General features: G+C 37.3%; 1 protein-coding gene across 1 annotated transcript in view; it reads right to left on the reverse strand.

Moving 5' to 3' along the window:
- ENPP3 (ectonucleotide pyrophosphatase/phosphodiesterase 3) overlaps positions 1-23,306 on the reverse strand; it is a 35,021-nt gene extending 11,715 nt beyond the window's left edge. The window contains exons 1-16 of the mRNA XM_033055390.1: positions 23,143-23,306; positions 20,065-20,143; positions 17,883-18,005; positions 16,525-16,650; positions 15,367-15,427; positions 14,034-14,131; positions 11,357-11,436; positions 10,684-10,803; positions 8,988-9,097; positions 7,709-7,774; positions 6,761-6,833; positions 6,174-6,282; positions 5,893-6,021; positions 4,506-4,537; positions 1,708-1,835; positions 769-835 (exon numbers count right to left, since the gene is read on the reverse strand). Of these exons, the coding sequence (XP_032911281.1) occupies positions 769-835; positions 1,708-1,835; positions 4,506-4,537; positions 5,893-6,021; positions 6,174-6,282; positions 6,761-6,833; positions 7,709-7,774; positions 8,988-9,097; positions 10,684-10,803; positions 11,357-11,436; positions 14,034-14,131; positions 15,367-15,427; positions 16,525-16,650; positions 17,883-18,005; positions 20,065-20,143; positions 23,143-23,259 (1,518 nt within the window). The 5' untranslated portion in view covers positions 23,260-23,306. The remainder of the gene's footprint in view (positions 1-768; positions 836-1,707; positions 1,836-4,505; positions 4,538-5,892; positions 6,022-6,173; positions 6,283-6,760; positions 6,834-7,708; positions 7,775-8,987; positions 9,098-10,683; positions 10,804-11,356; positions 11,437-14,033; positions 14,132-15,366; positions 15,428-16,524; positions 16,651-17,882; positions 18,006-20,064; positions 20,144-23,142) is intronic.
- Positions 23,307-23,627: the final 321 nt, after the last annotated feature.

The following is a 23,627-nucleotide window of genomic DNA, read 5'->3' on the forward strand; positions in this document are numbered from 1 at the left end:
ACCTGTGTAAGGTTACTGTGTAAGGTTATCAAGTATTAAGGTTTCCATGGTTACCAGAATTGACCTTTTCTGTCCATACAAACTTGCAGCATAATTCTGATAATTCTGGTTTTAACATAGTTATAAAGATCCAGAAAGATCTGATTCTTAGGCACAGAATATGGGACTGCTTGACCTCAGTCAAAGGTTCACATCCCAGAAAGTACATGAAAAACCAAAAGTTCAAGATTTCAAAATATTTTCACTGTAACCAGAAGTGAAAATGAGATGAAACTGCAACACAGGCTATACTAACATACAGTACAGCAAATTACTTTTTTGTTCTGGTGATACGATCAACTCTTGTAAGATAAGCTAAGACAATGAGATTTAGTTTCTTTCAGACTTTCAGATGATCAGATGAACTTCCAGAGCCTATGGAGATTTTTCAGTCATTGCCTCAGTGGAAGAATGAAAGAACAAAAGAACTTGGTGTCCTGAAGCTAAGCATAGTAGACTTGGTTTACTGTAGTCTACCTGTCTCCAAGCAGGTAAGCCCAGACTGTTTTTACTACAGGACTCCAAATGAACAGGCCTTGTACAAATCAATGAAAGGCAACATAAATATTTGAACCTAGTACGTGTTAACAGTTTACATGTCTTGTGGCCAGAAAAGAAAAAGCACGCTGCAAAAACTATCATTGTTCTGTATTCTGGTGATTTACCCATCACATCATGGTTTTGTATATAAAGAAGGGCAAGAATACAATAGAATAGAAATCATCTTACCTCCATACTTTTAAATTCATTGTTATAGCCATGGTTACCTCCATCACAAAATGTGTAACTTTCATCTCTAAGGAGAAGCCATCACAGAGTGTAAATAAAAATGACAAAAATAGAAGTACTTAGTAACAGTCATTGTGGCTCACAGACTTGATCATTCCTTGAGAACTGACTCCGCCATCATATTGCAGTACTTATAATTCATCAAACTGTTAATTTCTATGAAGACCTCTTTCTCCTTTAACAGAAACTGCTATGGATAAGTAATAAATTATCTTAGCTGGCTATGAGTGTAAAGTGAAACAATACTTTCAAACAAATTGAAAAAATGGCTATTTTTGAACTAAGGCCTTTAGCAAGGTATAGGTTGCAGAATGAGTGTAATCTGTTTTGGAAGAATTCCTAGTTATATTCTTTGGCATTTTAACAGAAAATTTACAATGGGAGAACTCTGCTGTTATCCTCTATGAATAATATAAATAAGGGATTTTGCTTTACAAGACATTTTCATCATGGATTCTGAAGGGTGAAGAGACATGTGGATAATGTGGGGATGGGTTATAGATTTAACAACACAACAGAATACTCTGACATAGTGGCTAACACTCATTTTTATCCACCCATTGCTAAGACACATGGAAAAAGACAGTCACCCCATACCAATTCAATGCACAGTTGTCAAGTGTCCAAGAACATTTGAACACAGTTTAAAATAGGGTGATTATAAGATTTTGTGAGTGCACATTTCTTTTTCTGCGCCCTGAACAATTATTTGTTTACAAAACATGCATGTTTTCTTTTTATGTATGATTTTAACTGAAACAAACATGGAAACGTAACAAGTCTAAAGCAAAACAGAAAATGAAGCATCTGTAAAGGAAACTAAAGGGATGAGAGTGGGATAAAAAAACACCAGCATAACAATTACACAAATTATGTTACCTGACAGCCAGCCACTGTCGATCCACCAAAAGATGAACTTTATCAATGCGCATGTTGTTAGCATAGTGGAATCGTTTGGGCAAGTCAGGGGTCAGGTAGGGCTTGAAGTGCTGAGGGGATCTTCTGCACTGTGCAAGACGAGAAAGCCCAACCCCGAGTTTCATTCAGTATGAAAAAACCACCCATCATTCAAAATCATCACAAATATCCCAGTGATAGGAATGCAAGCACAAAGCCCATTATTCACAGATAGCTTCTCGGATGACCTGCAGATGTCATTTTTGGCCCCAGAAGCAAGGAAAAGCGATGCTTTTTTGGAGTTCTTTGGAAATAGACTACATACAATTCGTATATCAAGTCCACAAATACTGTAGTAAAAGTACATCTAAGATTTAAAGACACTGAGTAGAATTGTTTAGTCTATATTCCTGTACTAAATATCATTGGCATCTAGTTGATAAGATTAAACTTCACAAGAGAAAGTGTCCTGGCAATTTATTTCTGCCACCTTTTGTCACGTTACCATTCAATAAACAACAAAGCAAGCCAAGCATACACAATGTAGCAGAGTCTAGGGTTTCAGCTGTAACACTGAACATGTAAATGTCCATAGCTCAGCTGTTAGCTAAAGCTCTTAGCTTTTACACCACATTTAATGTGTTCATATAACTACTGCATTAGCAGGCATGCCATGGAAGAGCTTGGAATTATGAGCCTAAGGATAACCATGTGACGTACTGCAAAGACTTAACTATATATGGTCATTAGAAGCCATTCCAGCTGGCTGCAAACATCATGGCAAAGTTTCAGAAGTGTTGCTCTTGATCAGGAATCCAGCACTGGGTTAACCCAGAATATCTAAAATGCTAAGGGAAGAGCTGCCAGGAAGCTGGGTAGGCCACAGAAGTGGACCTTTTTTACCACACAGGCTGTGTAAATTATACTATGCTCAGAGTCTGGTCTATCTTCACTTCTAAATGCTGGAATTGTATGCTCTGCACAGGATACAGACTTTACCATGTGACATGACAGTAACTGTGCCTCAGTAGTCACCAAAGAACAGAGGAATACAGGAACATGAAAAATAAGGATTCAGTGTGTTTGCTAGCCCAGAAGAAGGGGTCTAATTAAAAGGAAAAATAGAGGAAATCAGCATATGACTTATGTCTATTCACTAGCAATTAATATACAAGACACAACTCCCTTCTCTGCAAAAACCCCTCATTCTAATAACTTGACAGGGACATAATACACCAAGCATTTATGAAGAGAAAAGGAAAGAGGACATGTCCTGATACCAGGCTATTCCCATAAGGCACAACATGTCACACCTCTTTTTAGCAGTAGCAGTTTCAGCTGAGGTTGAGAGCATGCAAATTGTGATATTCCCCTCATTCCAATGCTCTTTGATGTGACATACAGCGAGGTAGGGGATGTAGCACTGAGAAAGCTCGTTCAGCAATTTCCTGCCATTGAGCCTACCCCAGTGCATTTTGCAGGTTACAGGAAGACCTCTAGTGGCGGTTTATTGGAAACAGATCCATTTGTGAGCCCAGGATTTGGACGAACATTTTTTCTAAATGTACCACACCTGTCTACTGCCTAGCCCAGGACAAGCCACAGAATAGAAGACAAACTGACTATGAAGAAAAGAAGGGGAAGTTATGACAGCACCCTGAGATCCAGCAGTTTAAATGTATAACCCACTGTAAACTGTAAAAGGAAAGAAATACAAAAAGACAACTGTCCTACAAGTTTTTTAGTTTGTCCAGCACATTCATCCCATACGTATTAATGTATATCTTGAATACTACTAAAAAAAAAAAAAAAAAAAGAGGCAAGAATTATCTGTCAAAAAAGTATAAAGAAAGCACCATGCACTATCACGTCACCTTTTAGGTTTGGTCTTCTTTTGCTTTGCATTCTCTTCTGCACTTTGATTATATCTGTCAGAACTCAGCTGTCAAAGTGTGCCCACATGGGAGACACAGGCAAGCTTGGACCTGCCCTCAAGGGCTACATCCATTCAGCATGGCTTGGTTCCAAGCACTACCAGTATGGGGCCCTGTTGTGGTGCAGCAAAAATACAAGCACTGCAGCTACTTCAGTGATGTGTCAAAAGATCCTAAGAGTCACACTGCCTGATGCCAAAGGCCCACCTTCTTGCCTAGTACTCTTTTTAAATCAGATCTCCAAAATTTCCAGAATCAGACACTTAGACAAAGTGTATATGAACAAGTCAAGCACTGAATGAAGTTTCTTTCTTGTACCTGCCTAGTTTGTTCTAGGCTTCAATCAGAAGTTTCTTGAGGATCAGGCAAGGCCTTACAGGGTTGTTTTGCATTAATGTGTCTAAAATCCCCCCTCCTACTTATATTTCCAGCTGCTACAACACCTTGTGGCAATGTGCTCTACAATGTCGTTATCTGTTGTGTGGAAAAGTTACTTTAGCCTAGCCTGAGTGCAGCACTTGTGTTCCAGTGCTAACAGATGCCTATTGTCTAAAGCATCTCTGTGCTGTATTCTCTTCTATCATGAAGATATACCCTACTTTCTGCCCTTGAAGTCAGCCACATCTCTTTCAAAGTGAAATACAGAAAAATTTTCTCTGAACCAAGATCCTCTATGGCAAACCATTGTGCATCATCTTTGAACAACTTCCAAAACTTTCATGGTACTATGGGGTCAGTACTCTATTTAAACTGGCACCATAGTCTCATTTTTTCACAAACTGTGTTTTTTCTTCAGATTCCTATTAAGAGCAGCTATGAGTAAAAGTTATGAGAATATTTACTCACTGTGAGGTTTTTAACGATTCCTGTTGAGTCAACTGTTAAAAAGAAAAGATGAATTAATACACATGCGAACGACTGAAGGAAAAACCTCATGAGAAAAACTTAAACATGCTTTTTGTCTATAAAGTTGACTTTCTTTATTAGCTTTTGAAGATTGGGGCAACTATAGCCTTTCACAGGTAGGAATGTTATGTTTCCAATGGTAACTGCCTGTAAGTGTGCCTGTGGAAGTAACTAGAACACTAGAACTTTGAGTGCTTCAGGATAGACTGTAGAAAACTGCCATGGTGACGGCTGCCTACACCTAAAGCCGACAGATCATCAGACCTGAAGTTTTTTCTCTTCTCTAACCCCTGTTTTTTCATGTCGAGCAGGACCTGGAGCACTTGTCTTGTATTTTGCTTCCAGCAACAGTCACAGAGGAAATTTCAGTCTATCTTGGTATTTTCACCTTGCCCATTTTGAAAGAGTGATTTAACCATTTGACACTAACTTTCTAAAAAGCAAATCTGAGCAATTCATGGAAAAAAAATTCCTACAGAAAACCTAAGACTATTCGAGGAAATGAGTCAACAATTTTATTGAGATTGAGACAGAAAAACCATGAGTATTCTTTCGTCAGCTCATTACTCTGCTTTTGTCTGACTTAAACCAATGAAAGTCTGCTTTAAGTCATACAAATATTTTGCCTTCAAATATAAGTATAATTATAAAATATGAATAAAAAGTACAGTGGGATCCCAGCTCTTATTTGCAACCTGCAATAACTATGCCTTTTACAATACTTTATGATTCTTTGAAGTCAATACATAGAGCATTTCCATGATTTTATCTCCATTCTTTTCCCTGTTACAGAAAGTTCTGGATTTTTTGTCCAGTCTGGTAGCATGATATCTGTTTCAAGTCAGAGTCAGCTCACATGGTTTCAATTTCCTCTTCTTTTGAAGTACTAGATAAAGGGTTTAACCAAGGCTTAGATCCTACTGCGCTAAGATTCAGATTCTGTAACTTTGTACATGCAGAAATATTCATTGTTTCAAAAAGACTGAGTCTGACAACCTTGCACACGAAATCTGCAAAGAGCAATGCAATTATGAAAGACCTGAACTTCAGTTAAAAAATAAAAATACTACCCTTATTTCATCTTTCCATGCCAAGAAAATTAGAAGTCTGCACAATCCTTTCCAACCTTCAATTTCATCTCAAGTGTTCATCTTGAAAAAAAACACCTTAAACAACTTCCATGGATGTTGAAGCCACAGTAAGGGAAACAGAGAACTCCTCACACTGTTGATCACTACTGATTATACATTTCCTTATTTATTTATTTACTTGTTTGTTTGTTTCCTGAAATATTGATTGCTCAGTGTCAGGATTGGTCCACACTTACAGGTAAAATAATCCTCTGGAACATTCTGTGCTCGAATGCGTGCTGCAGGCCCAGCATAGATGTAGAAATTCACCTCTTTGAAGTAATTAGTCATATATTCTAACTGTGAGCAGTAGGTCTTCTCCATCCCTAAAGGGCAACACAGAAACAGTTCCTTTTCATATGGCAAGGAAGATAAAGTGATTAAAGAATGGATTAACACTATTAAGCCCACATATTACACAGAAGAAGAAAAAAGTGACTCCACAAAATTAAATTGAAAATAGAGATATATACGTTACCATGATCAGCTAAAACAATGAGGTTTACACACTTGTGCAGGTTTCTTTGTTTAAGTCCATCCATGAGCATCCCCAGTGCTTGATCTGCTGCCTGTAAGGCTTTGATTACCTGTGAGATAAACCAGTTACATCAAAGATCCTTAAAGACTGAACTTCTTGCCTTCATGCAATTAATAATGTAACACTTTCAGGTTACTAATCAGTAAACATTGAAGTACAGTGTCAGAATAAATAAAAGACAGCTTTGAGGATTTGTCAGGCCATATGCTTCTAAATAGTAAAATATTTAAAGTTCAGTCTAAATATAAATATAAATATTAATAATTGTGTTAATAGTATTGTCTGAAGTTATTTTCTGCTGGTCTGTTTGACTTATGATAATTTGATTCAAAATTAATGTGGGAATCATAAAAATTATTTCAACCACAAGCAAAATTTCTTTAAAAAAGTAATAAACCAGTGAAAACCAACAATTTTTCATCTATCCTTTTCAGATCTATGAACTGGTTAAGTTCATTGAACAATATAATTTTAATTATAAGTAATTAATTAAGTAATAGTATAGAAAAAATATAGAAACTACTTACACCAGCACTAACTGGTCCAAATGAATGTCCAGAAGAATCTGGTTCTTCAATATACAAAGTGTATATATCAGGCCTTGAGTTAGAAGTAAATAAGAATGGAACATTATGAGAATTTATAGGCTGCATCTAAAGAGAACACGTTGAATTAAAAAAAGTTAATGACATTTTGAAAGTAATTATAAATAACCTCCTTAAATCTTGATAACAGTCCATACAGCAAATATAATCATTCAGCTTCCTCTGATTTTTGTAATTAATCAACATGGGTTCTTTGAAGTTACAATTTCAGGGACCATACTAAGAGTCTTTAACAGGTAACCAGAAATCACTCTGGAAAAATTCAAGATCTCAGACACTAGAATAAACAATCCTTTTTGAGATGTTAATGGAACTACCATTTGAAAGGGCTCTTCCTGACTAAGCAGTGAGACTCTAGAGAGCATGTGATAACTGCAAATACATTAGGATTTTATTACCAAATTGTCATGTAATATATTTCATTTCTTTATACGTCACAAAGTTAAAACCACGATCAGCACTGACATTTACTTTTCATTCTGAGTTACTTACTGCAATTACTTTCATGTATTTAACCTTTCTTGTGCAATAGCCTTCATATAAAATCTTTCATCCATACACTTAGACTGGAAATTGAATGTTCAATATTTCCTACAGGCCATGCACCAAGAAAAAAGACACAATAATCAAATAAAACTCATACAACAGTACTTTCTGGCCAGATATATGTTCACTTTTTAATCTTTTGTACCTACAGTCTTATCATAGCTATGATAAGACACAGAACAGGCTTAAGTTCAGCAAATAATAATTTTAAATGGTGAGGAAGATTCCATGTTTCACAAACAGCAACAGAAATTTCAATGGCTAAGCATTAAAACCCGTCTAAGCTATAATCTCACAAAGCAGGTAGATATTACAGAGTGTTACCTCTTAGGCTGGGCATTATCAAGCCATTTCAGTATTCCTGAAATTCTTTCTTCATATGGAACCGATCTGAAAGGAAAAAAAAAATTATGTTAACAAGACTTTCTGACTAACACTTCTATTTCCTAGGTACAGAGAAAGTGTATTAAAGTCAGAGATCTGGAAGCAAGAATGATTCATTTTAACAAGATATAGCAATTAATTTTATTACTCTCATTTTAAGAGTCACTTTAAGTGGTAAAATAGAGAGACCCTGATTTTGCAAACACAAACCTATGTTGGTAGGATTACTCATATATTTATAAATACATGCAAAAAATAGTATTTTAAGTTCAGGAAATAAACCTGAAACACAAGGTAGAATAGTTTTTATTCTTTCCAGCATGTATAAGCCTTGGACTTTCATATTTGAAAAGTAAGTAATAATCCCATCAAAGTCCTTGTGAGATCATGCTTTATCTCCTATGAAAGAATTCCCCAGTTGAATAGCTCTGCTTTCCCTCAAAGTCATGCACAAGCTGTATGTTATCTACAGTGCTCAGATGTTTTCTGAGTACCAAGCTTACACATTACTGCAAAATCTGAAACACACACACAAAAAAAACCGTAACAAAAATAATGCCACAAAAACTATGAAGGCAAGTGATACCCCACATGTGTGACCTTTGAATGAACTAGAAAAAACCCTACAAAAACTGTGATTCAACATCTGTGTGCACATCATCAAACATGCAAGCAAGGCCAGAGGAACTTTAGAGCCCGCTTCCTCCAGTAGCTTCTTTATCCAGCAGTCTCTCTTCAATAATTTTCTGTCTCCCATAGCCTCTTGCCATGGTTTCCTAGTTTGTTGTTCTTTGATTGTTGCCTTAGGGTATAGGGTATCTGTAAGCCTATTCACAAGTGCAAGTATTTTTAAAGAGCTTAATAACATCTGTTGATTTTATGCAGGGAAATATGACAATCATTGGTGCAGCTTTGCAGTGGCTACTAATCATTTCCAGGATGCTCTCCTAGTGTTTTGCAGTTCATTAAGACTTCTAAACTCTCTAGGAGAGCAGAATGTACAGTACCCTTTGACTTTCTCACTGTGAATCCTCTGAATGGTTTTTAAAATTTCAAGTATTTTTGGTCATTCCATGGCATAACCAGGACAATGTGACATGACACTTATCTGTCAGACTCATTCAAAAACCTTATATTTAATTTCCTTCAACTGTCAAATAGCAGTTTTGATTTTTGCAGTAATCTGCAGGAATTTAGAACGACCCCTATCAAATCTTACCCGTTGTATATGTTGTACAAGGTGGGGTATGTTCCCTCAATTGGAACATCAGAGCCTGGCCAAAAGAAGGTGCCTGCTGTCAAATTTTGGTACATTGCTGTCAGCCAGACCTTTGGGTAAAGATACAAATAAATGATTTTTTTTTCACCACTGGAGGACTTCAGGTCACAAAAGTAGAAATATGTGCAGTAAGCTGCATTTTTTCCTTCTCCTTTCACATACCACGGTTACCTAATGACCATATCTGATCTGAAGTTTGTTTCCTACATTCCTACATTCATGCATATTCTGATGAAAAATTAGTAGCATGGAAACCATGATGTTGTGATTTCTCGGATATTCTCAGCACAGAAAAAAAACCATATAGGTATTTCCATAAATGGCAATGGGCAGTGATCCTTTTTCCTATGGTAAACCTCAGGATCATGAAGATGAATGAAGCTGCCTTAGGGATGTTCAGACTTGACACCAGGAAACATGTTATTACACATACAGTGTCAAACAATGGAACAGGTTTCCTACAGAGGTTGTCGCTGCCTTATGCCTGTCAGTGTTTATGAGGTATTTGCACAACATCCTTAAAAATGTGGTGTATGTGCTTGAGTTGGTCAGGCAGATGGACGAGATGATAACTGTAAGTCCATTCCAACTGAAATACAGTATTATATTAATTTAATTTTGGTTTGTATCTATTTCTATTTCAGATATAGATTCTAATTATATGATTTTATTATAGGAGGGCATATTTCTATAAATCCTGAAAGTGCAACTCTGGTTGTGTTACAAACCTGACGGAATCCTTCAGGAAAAAAAGAAAATAGCACCAAAATCCAGGTATTTGAGTATATTATAAACATTACTGCACAGACATACAGACACACAGACACAGACACACATATATAAATATATATTAAGTAAGTATACTACATATTGCATATATTTGGTGTTTTTTCAGTATCATTCTTAGAGCTTGATATTTCTAGGAAATTAATATTAATCACAACCATATGTATAATTCAGAGTTGTTATAAAATGGGCCATATGTTATATATAAGTGGCAATTTTTTCAGAAATTAGGCTCTTTGCTACTCCCTTCCTTGCTTTTAAATGCCTGGACATTTCCAAATAGATGTGTGTAAATAGATGTACAGTAATTTCACGACTATAAGGCGCATCCTTTTGACTAAAATTTTGGCCTGAACACGGAAGTGCGTCTTATAGTCCAGTGCGCCTTATATATCGGCAAAACTTCAGAAATTTGCTGACACCCGGACGTGCGCCTTATAATCTGGTGCGCCTTATCGTCGTGAAATTACTGTAATTTGGAAACCAATTTCATTTTCTAGCAAGTAATCAAAAGACAAGCAAAAAAAATACCCCAAAATCAAACAATATTGAAAATTTACTGTGGCTCCCCATGGCAAGAAATCCATTCCAGTATACTAGATTAAATATTTTAGTCTTTTTTCACTGACACATGAAGTGAAAATTTTAAGTCTCAGAATTAACATTTTAAGAGTCTCTTTACCTTCATAACAAACAATTTTGTAGGCAGCCTATAATACGAAGCCTACAGGTTATCTAGTACTTTCTCCAAATACATTGCACAGCTTTGAATTTTCTTCCCTGTTTGTTTTGTTTTATGATATGACACAAACCGCTCTGGACATAAATACTGTATGACAAACAAACCTACTGGTTGCCCTTTCCACCACGCAGGTTTGAATTTTTCTTCCCCTGATAGTGAGAAATGTGCATTCAAGTCTACATCATACATGTTGTTATCAATGATACCATGAGATTCTGGATACAATCCCTGTAAAATGAGAATAAACAAAATGCTTAGTCCTGAAATCAAATGTAACTTTATCTATGTCTCAATGCATACTGCTAGTGTTGCAATTTTAAAAGAACTGTTTAGTCTTAGAAACAAAAAACTTTCCTCATTCACACAGATGGTCTTCCTGCCAATGAATTCAGTGTGGCCATCAAACTCCCTTTCCCATATTTCCCTCCCAGCCCAAAGAAAACCTGATGTGCTATAGATCAAGTACCCTGTATGTCATGTGGCTGGAGGTCAGCTGCCAAAGCCATTCTAACAAACACTATCACTAAAAGGCTGTGTCCTCACCCATGCTCACCCTTATCCAAAAAAACTGACAAGGATCAGGAATAACCAGCTGACAGGCCAGGGACAGACAGCACATCATGTATAGCCACACAGATCATGCCTGTATGTACCATCTCAGCATCTCCATGTCTCTAATTTATATAGCATGAGTTCCCATGTCCCACAAAAAGACAGGCACCACAAAATTCTTTCTGTGCTATCCTGATAATGAAAAGGAAAAACAAAAATTCTCACTTACTGTGACAATAGTGTAGTGGTTTGGAAAGGTTTTTGTGGGGTAAACAGCTCTCATGTATTTTGAATGTGTGCCACATGTTTCTGCAATAGATCAGGATATTAATATACATTTTTTTTAAAAAAATTGTTTTAATTGAAAACTGATAGTCTTAAAAACAAACAAGAAATCACCACAATCAGTTGCTGTGGTTTTAGATGGAGAAATGTCACTCCAAAACAAGACTCATACAATCCTAGTGTCTCCTTGTGAGCTAAGCCAGTTGCCCCATTGCAGTCAGTGGACCTGGATGGATTCAACTGCCTAAAGCCTAGAGACCTAAGGTCCTTTGAGAAATCTTTAATGTTCCTGTCTGGCCTTCAGATGCTCCTCCTCCATCCTGTCTGCTGATCCAAATAAATTTCTCAGATACTTCTGAGATCCAAAATGGCCTAGCTATACATGTTTATGCAATGAGACTGAAGCCTGAGGTGAGACCAAAAAAGATGTTCTGCAGAACTGATTGGTGACAAGCAGGGAAGGATTCAGTTGCTCAAGCACTGGAGTCAGGTGCCATTTGAGAAACCCTCTGATGTCCAAGACATCTGCATGAAAGTTGACAGTTCTGATGCAAATCACTTTGAGATCTATGTTCTCCTGACACTGCTGCCGAAGTCCATGGCACTCTGAAGCACACCAAAAACACAGATTAGGGCAACAATTTGTTATGTGGGACTCTCTGTCTGTTGATTGAGCTGAGTCCTCCAGGCTCCTGCACTGCACCATGCAGACTATATTAAACATAAAGGCCATGACTTAATGAGCATATAATCATCTCACATGCAGACATCTCCAAGAATATGTCTAAATTCAGGTGTTCTACCCTAGAGTGAATCCCATCCCAGTGTCCTACCTGCATCTCCAAACATTGCATTACTTTTCATCAACCAAAGGTACTCAGCACACAAACATCTGTAATGTCTAAATCCCCTGTAAGATTCAACTTATTTACCCACAAAATAAATATACGAAGACTGGAAGATGCCTTAGTGACATTTTTGCATCTAACTCACATGGACAAAGTCCTATTTTAAGCTATAACCAAATGATTATTTCATTCATGCTCAAACACACTTTATTCGTTGATGTAGAGCACTTCAGTCAAAGAACAGAGGCTGATTTTTAATAAGCAACTGAAACAATGAAGCATGAAATTTTTCTAACAAAACTGTTCCTGTCTGATACAAGAGAAAAAAAAAGGAGGCTTAAAGAGTGTTTGAAGAATAGCTGAACAATTGAAAAACTGAAAGACATGAAAAAATCAGCAAAAATTTCTATGGATTTCTCTTGCACAAGAAAGGATCTATATTCATAGTGCACATATCCTATAAGCTTGATTACTTTTTCTGAAAGTTCTAGGTTAAAGGACTTAATAGAGAGGAAAGATTTTATGCTACAATTCAACATTATATTTTTTCTTTTGCAGAGAAAGTAATTTCCCTTTCCTGTAGATTTCTGAGAAATATAAGCATGAATGTGCATAAACAATTGCTCAAATTGACCACAAATATGAGCAATGCTGAGTTAGATCTGTTCTTGTTTCAAAGGATTTCTTGGAAACACAGACATGGAGTGGTATTCATTCTTTTTGTCAGTTTGGCATTCCCTTTTCACCTTGTTTCAAAAGACAGGAACTGGCTACTGACTTCAGTATTCATGACTACTGAGGAGTCCTCCTCCTTCAGTATTCATGACTCCTTCAATGATTCAAGTTCCTTCCAGTCAGAATGGCATCAGAGAATATACCATTTGTCTGAGAAGTCATGTTTGCACATCAGTTCAAGTTCAGGTTTCTGGATACTCTCATTATCCACAAACAAGATTGTTAACTATTCAGTAAAATGTAGTACTTCATAACATACATGTGAAATTTTCAAATGAGCGCAATAGAAACGTAACGTAATATACTCAGAACTGATACAAATACTGTCAATTTAGACTATTGCTGCTGAGAAGAAATTACTAAATATGGAAACATTTTGTCCAGATACAACGTGTCTGGAGATCTGAGGTCTAAAATATTCAGGAATTTTAACTACTAAATGGTTTTAAACAAAACAAAATAGAAAACCATTATGCATTAATGGTCTCACTTTTTAGAGCACTTTAAAGAAAAGCTAAAGATCTTCAGCTTATTCTACCTCACAATATTCAGAAATACTGAAAAATGGTTACTTGAGCCTTACTGCAATAATAAGGACATAATAACATCTTAAAATATCAGACTTTTAAAAAAGAAACATTTCCCAATAACTCAATGTATTATACTTTAATATTCAATTCCATATCAGGTATTCAGCTATTTTTTAAATGAAGGACTGAGAGTGCAGGAAATCCTTATCTGGAACTTTTACTCACTTTTAGACTGTATTTTAATGTATATTTCAAACTGTGCATTTAATAAAAAGCTGCTGACCAACATTAGAGGCCTCATTAAAAAAGAAAAAAAGGTCATGTTTGCTGTGCAAATACAAGAAGTAATGCAAAGGATATGATAATGAAAATATACAACTGATAAGAGAGACCTGATTTGTGATTTCCTTTATTGCTGAGCAACACATGCATGGCAGTAGCAAAAGAAACCAGAGAGGTTGCATGCAGACTTTTAAAGAAAACAGTCAAAGCACCCTTGGTAACTTACTGAATTTTTCAATATTTGGCAGCAAAGAACTCCAAGTTTCCAAATACTCTGCTCTAAACCCATCCATGGAAAAAAGGATAAGTGGTGGGAGAGTAAATCTACAAGAAAATACAAGTGTATCATCATAAAGAAGTTTGGAGAATTGGCAACTTATTAAGATTTCTAACAATATAAATTCAGCTTTTAAAAGCAGGGTCTAGAATATTCACGTGTGTTCCAGAATTAATAACACAGTATGAGATAAAGAAATAGTTCAATATTGAGAGCAAATAGGATCCTCACATTCTGTCTGGTAGAGAAACACTGGAGGAAAGTCATAATATTAAAAAAAGTTACATATTGACTTCAGGCAGGAATCACTATCCCAATTTTTTTCTTATTAATAGTCTTTCCAAAACACAGAAGCACACTAGCATCAATAGTTTATATAAAAACAGTCTGCATAAAATAGCTTACTGATTTGAATCTGAAATTAAATGGATCTTTATATTGCAATGTTGTTTATAGCACTTATAGAAGCCCCCCCTCCACTACTTTCCAAGCTTTGGCCTATGAAACTCTGTTAACTCAGCAAGTTATTTGTTAACCTAAAAAGTGTAATTTTATACCTATGTTGGGAGGTACATGCAGGAACTCACAAAGAAATCACAATGCTAATGGTCTTGCTGTTATAATTAAACCAAATTGTCAGCAAAATAAAATAAAATAATGGATAATGCCACAAATACCATAACTAAGACAGAAATTAATTCATCTTTCTTCAAGAACAACTCTTACATGGTGTTTCTGCCTAGCCTCTACCTATAGTTCTGAAATACTGCACAAATAGCCAAATTTTTTCAGCATTTGTAGATATACAGTTATTTCATAGCTATCTTTTCAATACATCTTTCTTCCTGCAAGTAATTGGAGCAAAAAAAAACCCCAAATAACCCTGTTGCCTGAAGAATTACAATCACAAATTCTAACTGTTATTACAGACTGGATGAGGTGACTCAGCAGAATTGTCAAAGATACAATATGGCAACATAAAATGGACTATGAACAATTTGTGATAAATGAACCTTGAGATAACTCTAACAATTTTTCTAGGTCTTTGCAAACTGAATTTTAATCTGAATTTGAACTCCTGTACTCTGCTCTAAACTGTAAATGATCAATGAATGTGCAACAAGATGAGCAAACATTCCTAGCCACAAATCATTTCTACAGAATATTCTTCAGGGCAGGGACTTTACTCTCCATAAATATGAAAACCTGTTTCAGAACACTGGAGTATTTCTGACCACCACAAAAATTTTATTTGCTAAGAAGAAAAATTCCTCTATCCTACCCAGCTGGACACTGAGGACTTTCAATTGACACACATGGTTCTTCTACCCAAGATGTTTCACCTAAAAGGAGTAAAAAATAATGAGTTAGCACTGAACCCACCCCCATATCGCCACCAAAACAAGCAGCTACCTGGATGATCTTTTTAAAAGTCTTCCTGTAACATTTTCTGCTTCAACACAAATGTAGGGCTAAAGACACCTTGACTTTAGAAACAATTTGGTGCAACCTATTAGGCCCTCAAACCCTGAAAGGACTAGTGCTCACAACTCTAAGTTAAAAACAAAGCATATATACTATATAGAAAAACAAACAAACAAAACAAAGAAAATACTATGAAAGCTTAGTCTTTTAATGGGTTTTAAATGAAGAATATTCAAACCGTGTCCTGTCCACACCGGGTTACTTATTCATTTTTCCTTTTCTAAGTACCACTGATACACTTAGAGAAAAGCCCAGGTCTCCCTTTAGCACTTCTTTCTGTATGTTGTGGTTTAACCCCTTTTAGCTTTAATCTGCATTCAGGTAACAAATATAACTTTGCAGAAGTTGCCTTAAGTTCATCCCCTTCCACAACACAAAGAAATTCTGATCACAGATACCATGTCACCAGCCTACTCCTCAAGTGTCATTCCTATAACTGAATTATACCTGCACTACTCTTTATGTGTTAGGCTGGAGACTGTATGAGGCAATTAGCCATGAACAGAGATATTCCAAAATAAGTAAAACATAAGAAATCCAATCTAAAACCAGACTTTTAATAAAAAGAATGGGAAATTTTAAATTAGGGATGACTTCTATAATATATACTTCACATTGTCTCCATCTAGTTTTTGGGGGGGAAAAAAGAAAAATAAAGGAAAAGGAAAGAACCCAAAGCCCCATCCCCCCTACTTCTGCAATATTCAAATCATTCTGTCTTCCTCATGAGAATTGTGAATGACACAGTTCATGAGAATGACAACAGTGTTCTGCAAAAATAGTGTTTTTCACTGTCAAAAATACCAAAAGCTTCACCTCAAAACATATTTATTTTTCAAAATGTCAGTCAGACTCTTGTCTTGAGAAACAAATTTATTTACCTTTATATTTTCAATGTTTGCTCATCTCTTTAATAGAATAATTTTTATATAAGACTTTATGACTTTTAATTTACCTTTGCAAATGCTGTAATAATTTACACAGCAGTCTTTTTTCTGCAAGCAGTCATCAGAACAAGAACAGTAACTTCCAGGTATTCTTGTCTCACCACAACGGAAACTGGTGCACTTCCAAGATCGGGCTGAAAATTCAAAGAAAATTATTATGATTCAGTTCACAAAACCTCATGTGAACTTCTTTGCATGGAAATCCTCCAAATAGGTAAAGAAAATTAATTGTTATTTATATGTACTGTTTGAGTTGCTTTAGAGTGTGCTCTGGAAAGAAAACTCAAGATTCCATTTAACACAAAAACCCTACTTCTTTGGCCATTGAATGGTAACACAGAGTCATAAAATAATTTATTTTACAAAGGTATTCCCCAAATAATCTCCTTCTATGCCTTCCATCTTTCCAAAAAGATCTAGGAAAAGAAACCTCACAACACTCCATATTTCCTTTATAGAGGAGAAAGAGAAGTAAACTCATCTTTTTCATGCTCTTGGACATGAGTTCCAGCAGAGAGAAAAGAAAAGAGAAGTAAGGGCTGAAGTGGGCAGAAAAAGCAATAAGGATGAAGAAATATCTGAGTAGCTGCTGGGAAAGCAGAGACAATAACTGGAAAGGAGCCTGGCCTCAATGCAGAACCAGGCTATTCCCCCTGGAAGACAAGTGGACTCCAGCCCCAGGCACCCACCAAGGTCTGCATGAGGCTGAGAGCACAACCGACTGGGAAACATCTCCTTATTTTCAAATGTGTAAGAGGTACTGGCACAACAGGGTTGCTTCAAGGGCCCTGATTAAAGATAACCCATTATTTGTGCTCATGCTCGTCTTCAGCTTTATATGTGCCATGAAATATGCATGGCAAATGCTTTGGTTATCCATAAGAGAAAAAAAATAGAGGGGTCTGATTTGAGAAGGAGGCAGGAAGATTTTGTGTCCTGCCAGGTCAGCAAGTTACAGCTCTCTAGCCACCTGATTACAGAGGCAGCTTGACTCTGCCACATCCACCTGAACAGGAAGAACAACTTTACCATGAGGGTGATGGAGCACTGGAAAGGTCGCCCAGAGAGGTTGTGGAATCTTCTTTCCTGGAGACATTCAAAACCATCTGGACACAAGCCTCAGCAGTATGCTCTAGGACCTTGCTTGAGCAGGGAGGTTGGACTCGATTACCTCCAGTGGTCCCATTCCAAGCTTAACTATTCTGTGAGTTTGTGATTTTTGTCACATTTCCCTCCCTAGGAAATGTGACATGACTTCTGTGTATCCACATAAACATGAGAATCACCCATTTTCTATTACAGTACACGAAGAAACAAATTCAAAATAAAATGGACACCAGTGAGCACTGCCTGGAGGAGAACTTACTTGGCTCCACACAGGTGTCCTCATAGTCCCAGCAGCAGTCCTGACGCTCCCTGCAGCCGCTGTCGCACTGGCAGCCGGGCACACCTTTCCCGTGTGGCTCATTGCACTTGTGTCTGCAGCTGACTGTAGGGAGAAGAAGCGAGGCTGAGTGCTCAGATAATCCTGTCCAAGGTAGGTTGGTTAAACAGATTATGGACTGCAGGGAGAGATGTACTGAATAATTTCCCAAATCTGATTCCCGAGCCATTTTCCGCTATAGTCACTAGCACACAGGCCAACACGGTGGAAGCAATGCTGTAGGAATCCCTCTGGGAGCTGAAGGTCTGCCAGCTGTTGGGACCATGCTGGCCCACAGCCTGGGGCAGGGCTGGTTCTGCAACAGGTCTCTGCAGGACCTCTGACACAGGAGGCAGTGCCAGTGTCCCACACTGCCTGCATGAGGAAGAGGAGACTGGCATCTCCCCTGCCCATTTGTCAGTCTGAAATAAAAAAGGAGGTGTGATTCCCACTTTGGATGTTCTGCAATGCACTTGTATGGCATGGAAGCTCCCTCAGGGCTGGGTACCAGAGCCATGGGGGCTCTCCAGGGGCAGCTGGGCAGGGACCAGCAATCAGGATCCATCACTCCAGCCTGGAGCAGGGCTGAGGCAACCCGAGGGCAGCTCTGCACCTGGCACTGGGCACTTCCCTGACAACAGGGAGAGGTCAAGGCTGGGCTGTTGGCCTGGCTCAGCAGGACTCGTGGCCAGGCAGGGCAAGGCTGTGGAGAGCTAGAGGCCATCCCTGCTGGGTCAGTGCTGGGACAGGGGCAGTGGTCCCTGGGCAGGGTTGGCAAAGCCCGCAGGAATCGCCTTTCCTGGATACATTTCAGAAGCCATCTGGACACAATCCCTAAAGCTCATTCATCCACTCAGGACTCTGGCAGTATCTCTGCTGCTTTGTCAGTACGATATTCCTTAAATTTCTGTAGGTCTGGCTGTTTTAATTAAAACAAAGAAAAGGGTCCAAATGAGGGATCTGAAGTTGAGACGTGTTCCTCAGCTCTGACACCTTCGAGCAGGGTGAAGGGACAGCTCTGAATCTCCTGAAGACACTAAAGACAACCCCAAATCTCCAAAGATCACTCGCAGCTCCACACCAGCCTCCACATGGACAAGCCTTGTATCCACATTCTCTGTACTCCAGAAATACTGCTCAAAGCCTGCTGAGCTCCTACATTTCCAGCTTTCTTCTCCAGTCACACAGTTAAACAGGAATAGGTATAACTATCTACTCAGGTTTGATAGGGCAATTCTATTATAATTACCACAAGGTTCATGCTTTTGCAGCATGCACTGCCTACAAATTTGGGCTTTAGTATCCACTTTGTAGAGCCCATGCAGAGTTAAAATGATCTTCAAATTATCAAAAACCAATTACAGTTCCATTTCCTTTTATTTGCTAGGGCCCGTGCTATCAAAAATCTTCAGAAGGGTCTAAGACTTGATGAGCTACTAGGTAAACAAGTACAATATGTGTTGATTAGCAATGAGAAAGAGACTGTGCTTCCTTGAACTCCTCCAGTGTGTGATTACTATTGTTTTGCTTCTAAAGGAAGTGTTTCATTTAATTCAGTGTGTTGAGTGCGTTTATTCTCACCTAGATTGACCCCCTGACATCCAAATATTACTTCGTTGTTCTAACAAAAAAATACCATTCCACTGAATCAAGCCACTACCCCCTTTTTATCGTAGTTTTACAGAAACTCAAAGAATATTCATAATCAGTTTTAGCATCAGCTACCTGAACTTTGCCAAATATACTCAAAGCATGAGCCCTGAAGATGATCCAATTATATTTCTTCCACATAACATTGTTTAAGTAATTGCAATAATTGTAGGTAATAAGATAACACATATCTCAAATTTTCTGAAAGTGTTAATGTAATAAAACTTCCAAACATGCTGCGAAGTAGGTTTCACACTTTTGGAAAGATTCAGCAAGGTGGTTTAGGATAAGTTTTTCAAGTATAGATTGTGAATGTTCAGTTTTTATACAATCAAACTTGAAAAATGCAATAACTTTATTTTCACAGGTTGTGACTTTTCACAGATCATTTACATTAATATAGAAGAGCCTTTTTCTGAAAGCCTTTACCAGATCCAAATCATCGGCAATTACGCTGAAAGTATCATAAACATACCTTGCTCCTGCTTGCCACGATTGAGTCCTAGTCCTAAACCAAGTCCCAGGGATACAACCACCAAAGCACACAGCAGAACCTGTCACACAGACACAGGGAAACCAACATTCACAACTGTGATAAATTGTTATGTTTATTAGAAATTAAGTCTATTCTTAACACTTCTATGTATACATTGGTTCTTAAGAACGAATCATTTCTCTGAAGTTCTTAATCAAAAAATTGAGCCTGAAGATAAGAGAGGCACAATAATTGTAACCTTAGAAGCTGAGGTCCTAATGCTGCACTTTTAACCTATGGCCAGCTCTAAAGTTGTAACTGGGGAAATCTTTGCTGGAGAAAAGATAGGAAGTAATTAGTGTATTTGTCCATTTTGCATATGCTTTATCTGTACAAATAAAGGTAATTAATTTATCTTTTGTATTTACCTGATATGATCACAAGGATTTCTTAAGAGATTTAGCTGGACTGAAGCTGAAAGTGTAAAATTTTCACTCAGGTGCCAGTTTCTTATAACAAGTCACTCTGTTAGTATGGTTAGAGGAAATTAGACTAACAGCCCAAGGAAACTCTGTAACAGAAAGCAGTATAACTTTTGGGAGACTGGGAGAGCACTCTGGAAGCCTCTATCAACTCAATAGACACCAAAGACAAATGGCAATTCATGCTGGCTGAAAGATGCAGTGAAAAGTCGCAACCCTTTTGTGATGTATGCAGTTTCCTCTCCACTAAGATAATCATGAGAAAGAAAATGCGTATCACAGAAAAAAATCACTATCCCATTTTTGCTCTGAGCTTTCTTTTGTCCTCTGCCATTTCCAGGAATCAGCTGACTGATTCCCAGAAATACTAAGGTTAAAAATAAAGTAGAAATGAGAGAGGGTTACTCTCAACTCAATGGTATTGTAATGGAACCTCCTATCTGAAGATTTTTAAGGAACTGAGAACAATTGCATGTGGATCCCCTGCTCTTTGCAGCTGCCTGTCATGCCTTGGAGGTGCTGGGCAGAAGTGTGCCATCAGGGAGGTTTGCTCAATTCTCAGGTGTGGATGTACAAGTGATTTATGTCTCAGGCAACACCAAGCACTAGCAATGCCATAATTACTTCCTTCACACTTTCTCCTTCTCACCTTTACTTTCTTCCTGCTACTTACTCATAGCTTTTTGTACAGATGTACCTCAAAAGGAATGGAAATGGAATTGGTGAGGGAACTGTATAAGAGAGACAGGTGGAGTAAGGATGTGTGGAAAGAGTGCCCAAACTGGTAGAAATGCTAAAGTCCCTTGAAGAGAGACCTCAGGTGTGAAGGCAGCAGTTCAATCCTACATCCAGCAGGGTCTGAGAATAAGAGTGTTAGGGTGTTCTTTTGGGCTAGACCAGCAGCAATGGCTTTCTGGGCAGGGAGCATAACACTGCCAAGTTAACCTGACAGGTCATATTTCACTGAGCACAGATAAGCCTAATCACCAGGGCATGTACTTTCCACCTTAAAGATACTATGGTTTTACCCTTCATTTTGATTAAAATTCACATTTGTAATTGAAATAAATGATGATATTAAATTGAAGTACACATTAAAGCACAGCTATTACAGCAACAATCATTCCCACTTCTTCAAATAATGAGACAGCTGAAGCAAAACCCAAAAATTACTATCAGGTATACAGATAAGATGCTGCATTTATTTCAACATTTACACAAACACCCTTGATTTTGGGACATTCATTTTTAAGATGAATTAACATTGGTAGTACCTATTCAAATCCTCAGGCTTTCCACAGCTAATTTCTATGACTAAATTCAGGATTGCAACTACTTGTTCATAGAAAAGCTGTTCCTAGCTCATATGCCCTGTTTGCTGGAGGACTTAATGAACAGTGTGACTCCTAATTGTGAGTATACAACTCTCTGCCTAAACTTTCAGGAAAAAATTGCCAAGAAAGAATTTAATGCATTGGATTTATCAAAACCATAAATTGTGTGAAATATTAACAGTTTACACTTCATATATGCAGATTTTTGTGTTTTGTATTGGTGGGCATTTGAAAACTAGTGCGTCTGAAAGAATGAATATGTTTTAGCATACTTTATTTCTCACTTTACTCTTCCAAGTACCTCTTGAAGGTATTTACTTTACTTTATACTTATGCAATTTTTCCACATTGTTTCTCATGACTCATTTTTAACTAATGACTTTAGGAAAAATATGTCTGCTATTTCATCTTTCACAATTTCCAGTATTTCCCTCATATTTTATGCAATCCTTGCACAATGCAGCATTAAATAGGAAATTGTACTATGTGAAATTGTTCTGATGACAAAGCTGAAAAGTATAGAAGCTTGACTCTCTTTTTCATGGGGTTGTTTTCAAAATTAAGTTGCAAGCCTTTCTAAAATCAGTATCTTTAGTTTTCTCTAAATTTAAATTTACAAATGCAAGAGCTTGTGCAAACACATAGACATATTTAATGTTTGTTTCTATTGTGATCAAAAATAGAAGACACAACAAAAGATTTTTAAAACCTAACAAAAAGTTAATTATTTATTATTTACAAGGTAGCTGCATAGCTCTTAAAGCCTCGGGGAACAGGAAACGAGTTGACACAACATTTGAGATGTGGGACAGACAATACTGTACAAAACGTTTCATTAGGCTTTTCCCATGCGTTGCTTCCTGAGTGTTTTTTGCCAACGACTTGCCTACAGGTTCTGTTTCGTTAATTACAAATGTAAAGATACAAAAGTAAGTAAAAAGAAAGTGTGGTTGTTTTGGCCACAAACACATTTGTTTTAAGACAATATCTAAAGTAAATTATTGAAGCAATGTCTTCACTATGCAGGTTAATGAAGTACAACAAAACTGCCAGAAAAAAAAAATGCTTCCTAAGTAGCAGAAGAACTTTAGAAATGTGCTAGTGAAGCTACTGCAGCTTCAGTGACACACTCATGCAGTTAAATTTTAACTACCAATTACTAAGCTATCCAGAATGATTATACTGATACAATGAAAACTTCAAAATATCGTGCAGATTTGAGAATTGTTAAACTAGCAGACCTGAAGAGCAGCACTACTTACAGCACAGATGACTTTGTATTTAAAGACAGTTTTTTTCTTCACATACTCTTCTGGTTTTAAAGACATCTCCCCCGAATATCCTTTGTGATCTCTGGTTATGTCATCTTCAAGTTCCATTTTGTCGAGATCTGCCTCTTGTCTGCGTCTTCTGCCTTCCTCAGCCTCCCCAGCTGTGTCAGCTGAGAGTGAGATGGTACTCCTTCTTCAACAGTTCTAGTACTTTGCCCATAGGTCTTTTTATGAGAGCTCAGCTTTTGCATCGGTGTTAGGTTCGAAAGAAGTCAAAGCAAGCAGGAAAATTATTCCGAAAGGTCAAAGGCTGAAAAACATTATCTGTGTTCAGGGAAACTGACTGCTCAAGATAAGAATGGCATTAGCAAACACTTAAGGGGAGATTAGAATTAAAATGTTGCTAAGCAATAAAATGCAAAACCACTCAAGTACTCAACTTTTCAGTTAAAAGCTTGTCATCCAGAGAATTTATC

The sequence above is a fragment of the Catharus ustulatus genome, chromosome 3 (genome assembly GCF_009819885.2).
Source record: "Catharus ustulatus isolate bCatUst1 chromosome 3, bCatUst1.pri.v2, whole genome shotgun sequence".
NCBI lineage: Eukaryota > Metazoa > Chordata > Aves > Passeriformes > Turdidae > Catharus > Catharus ustulatus.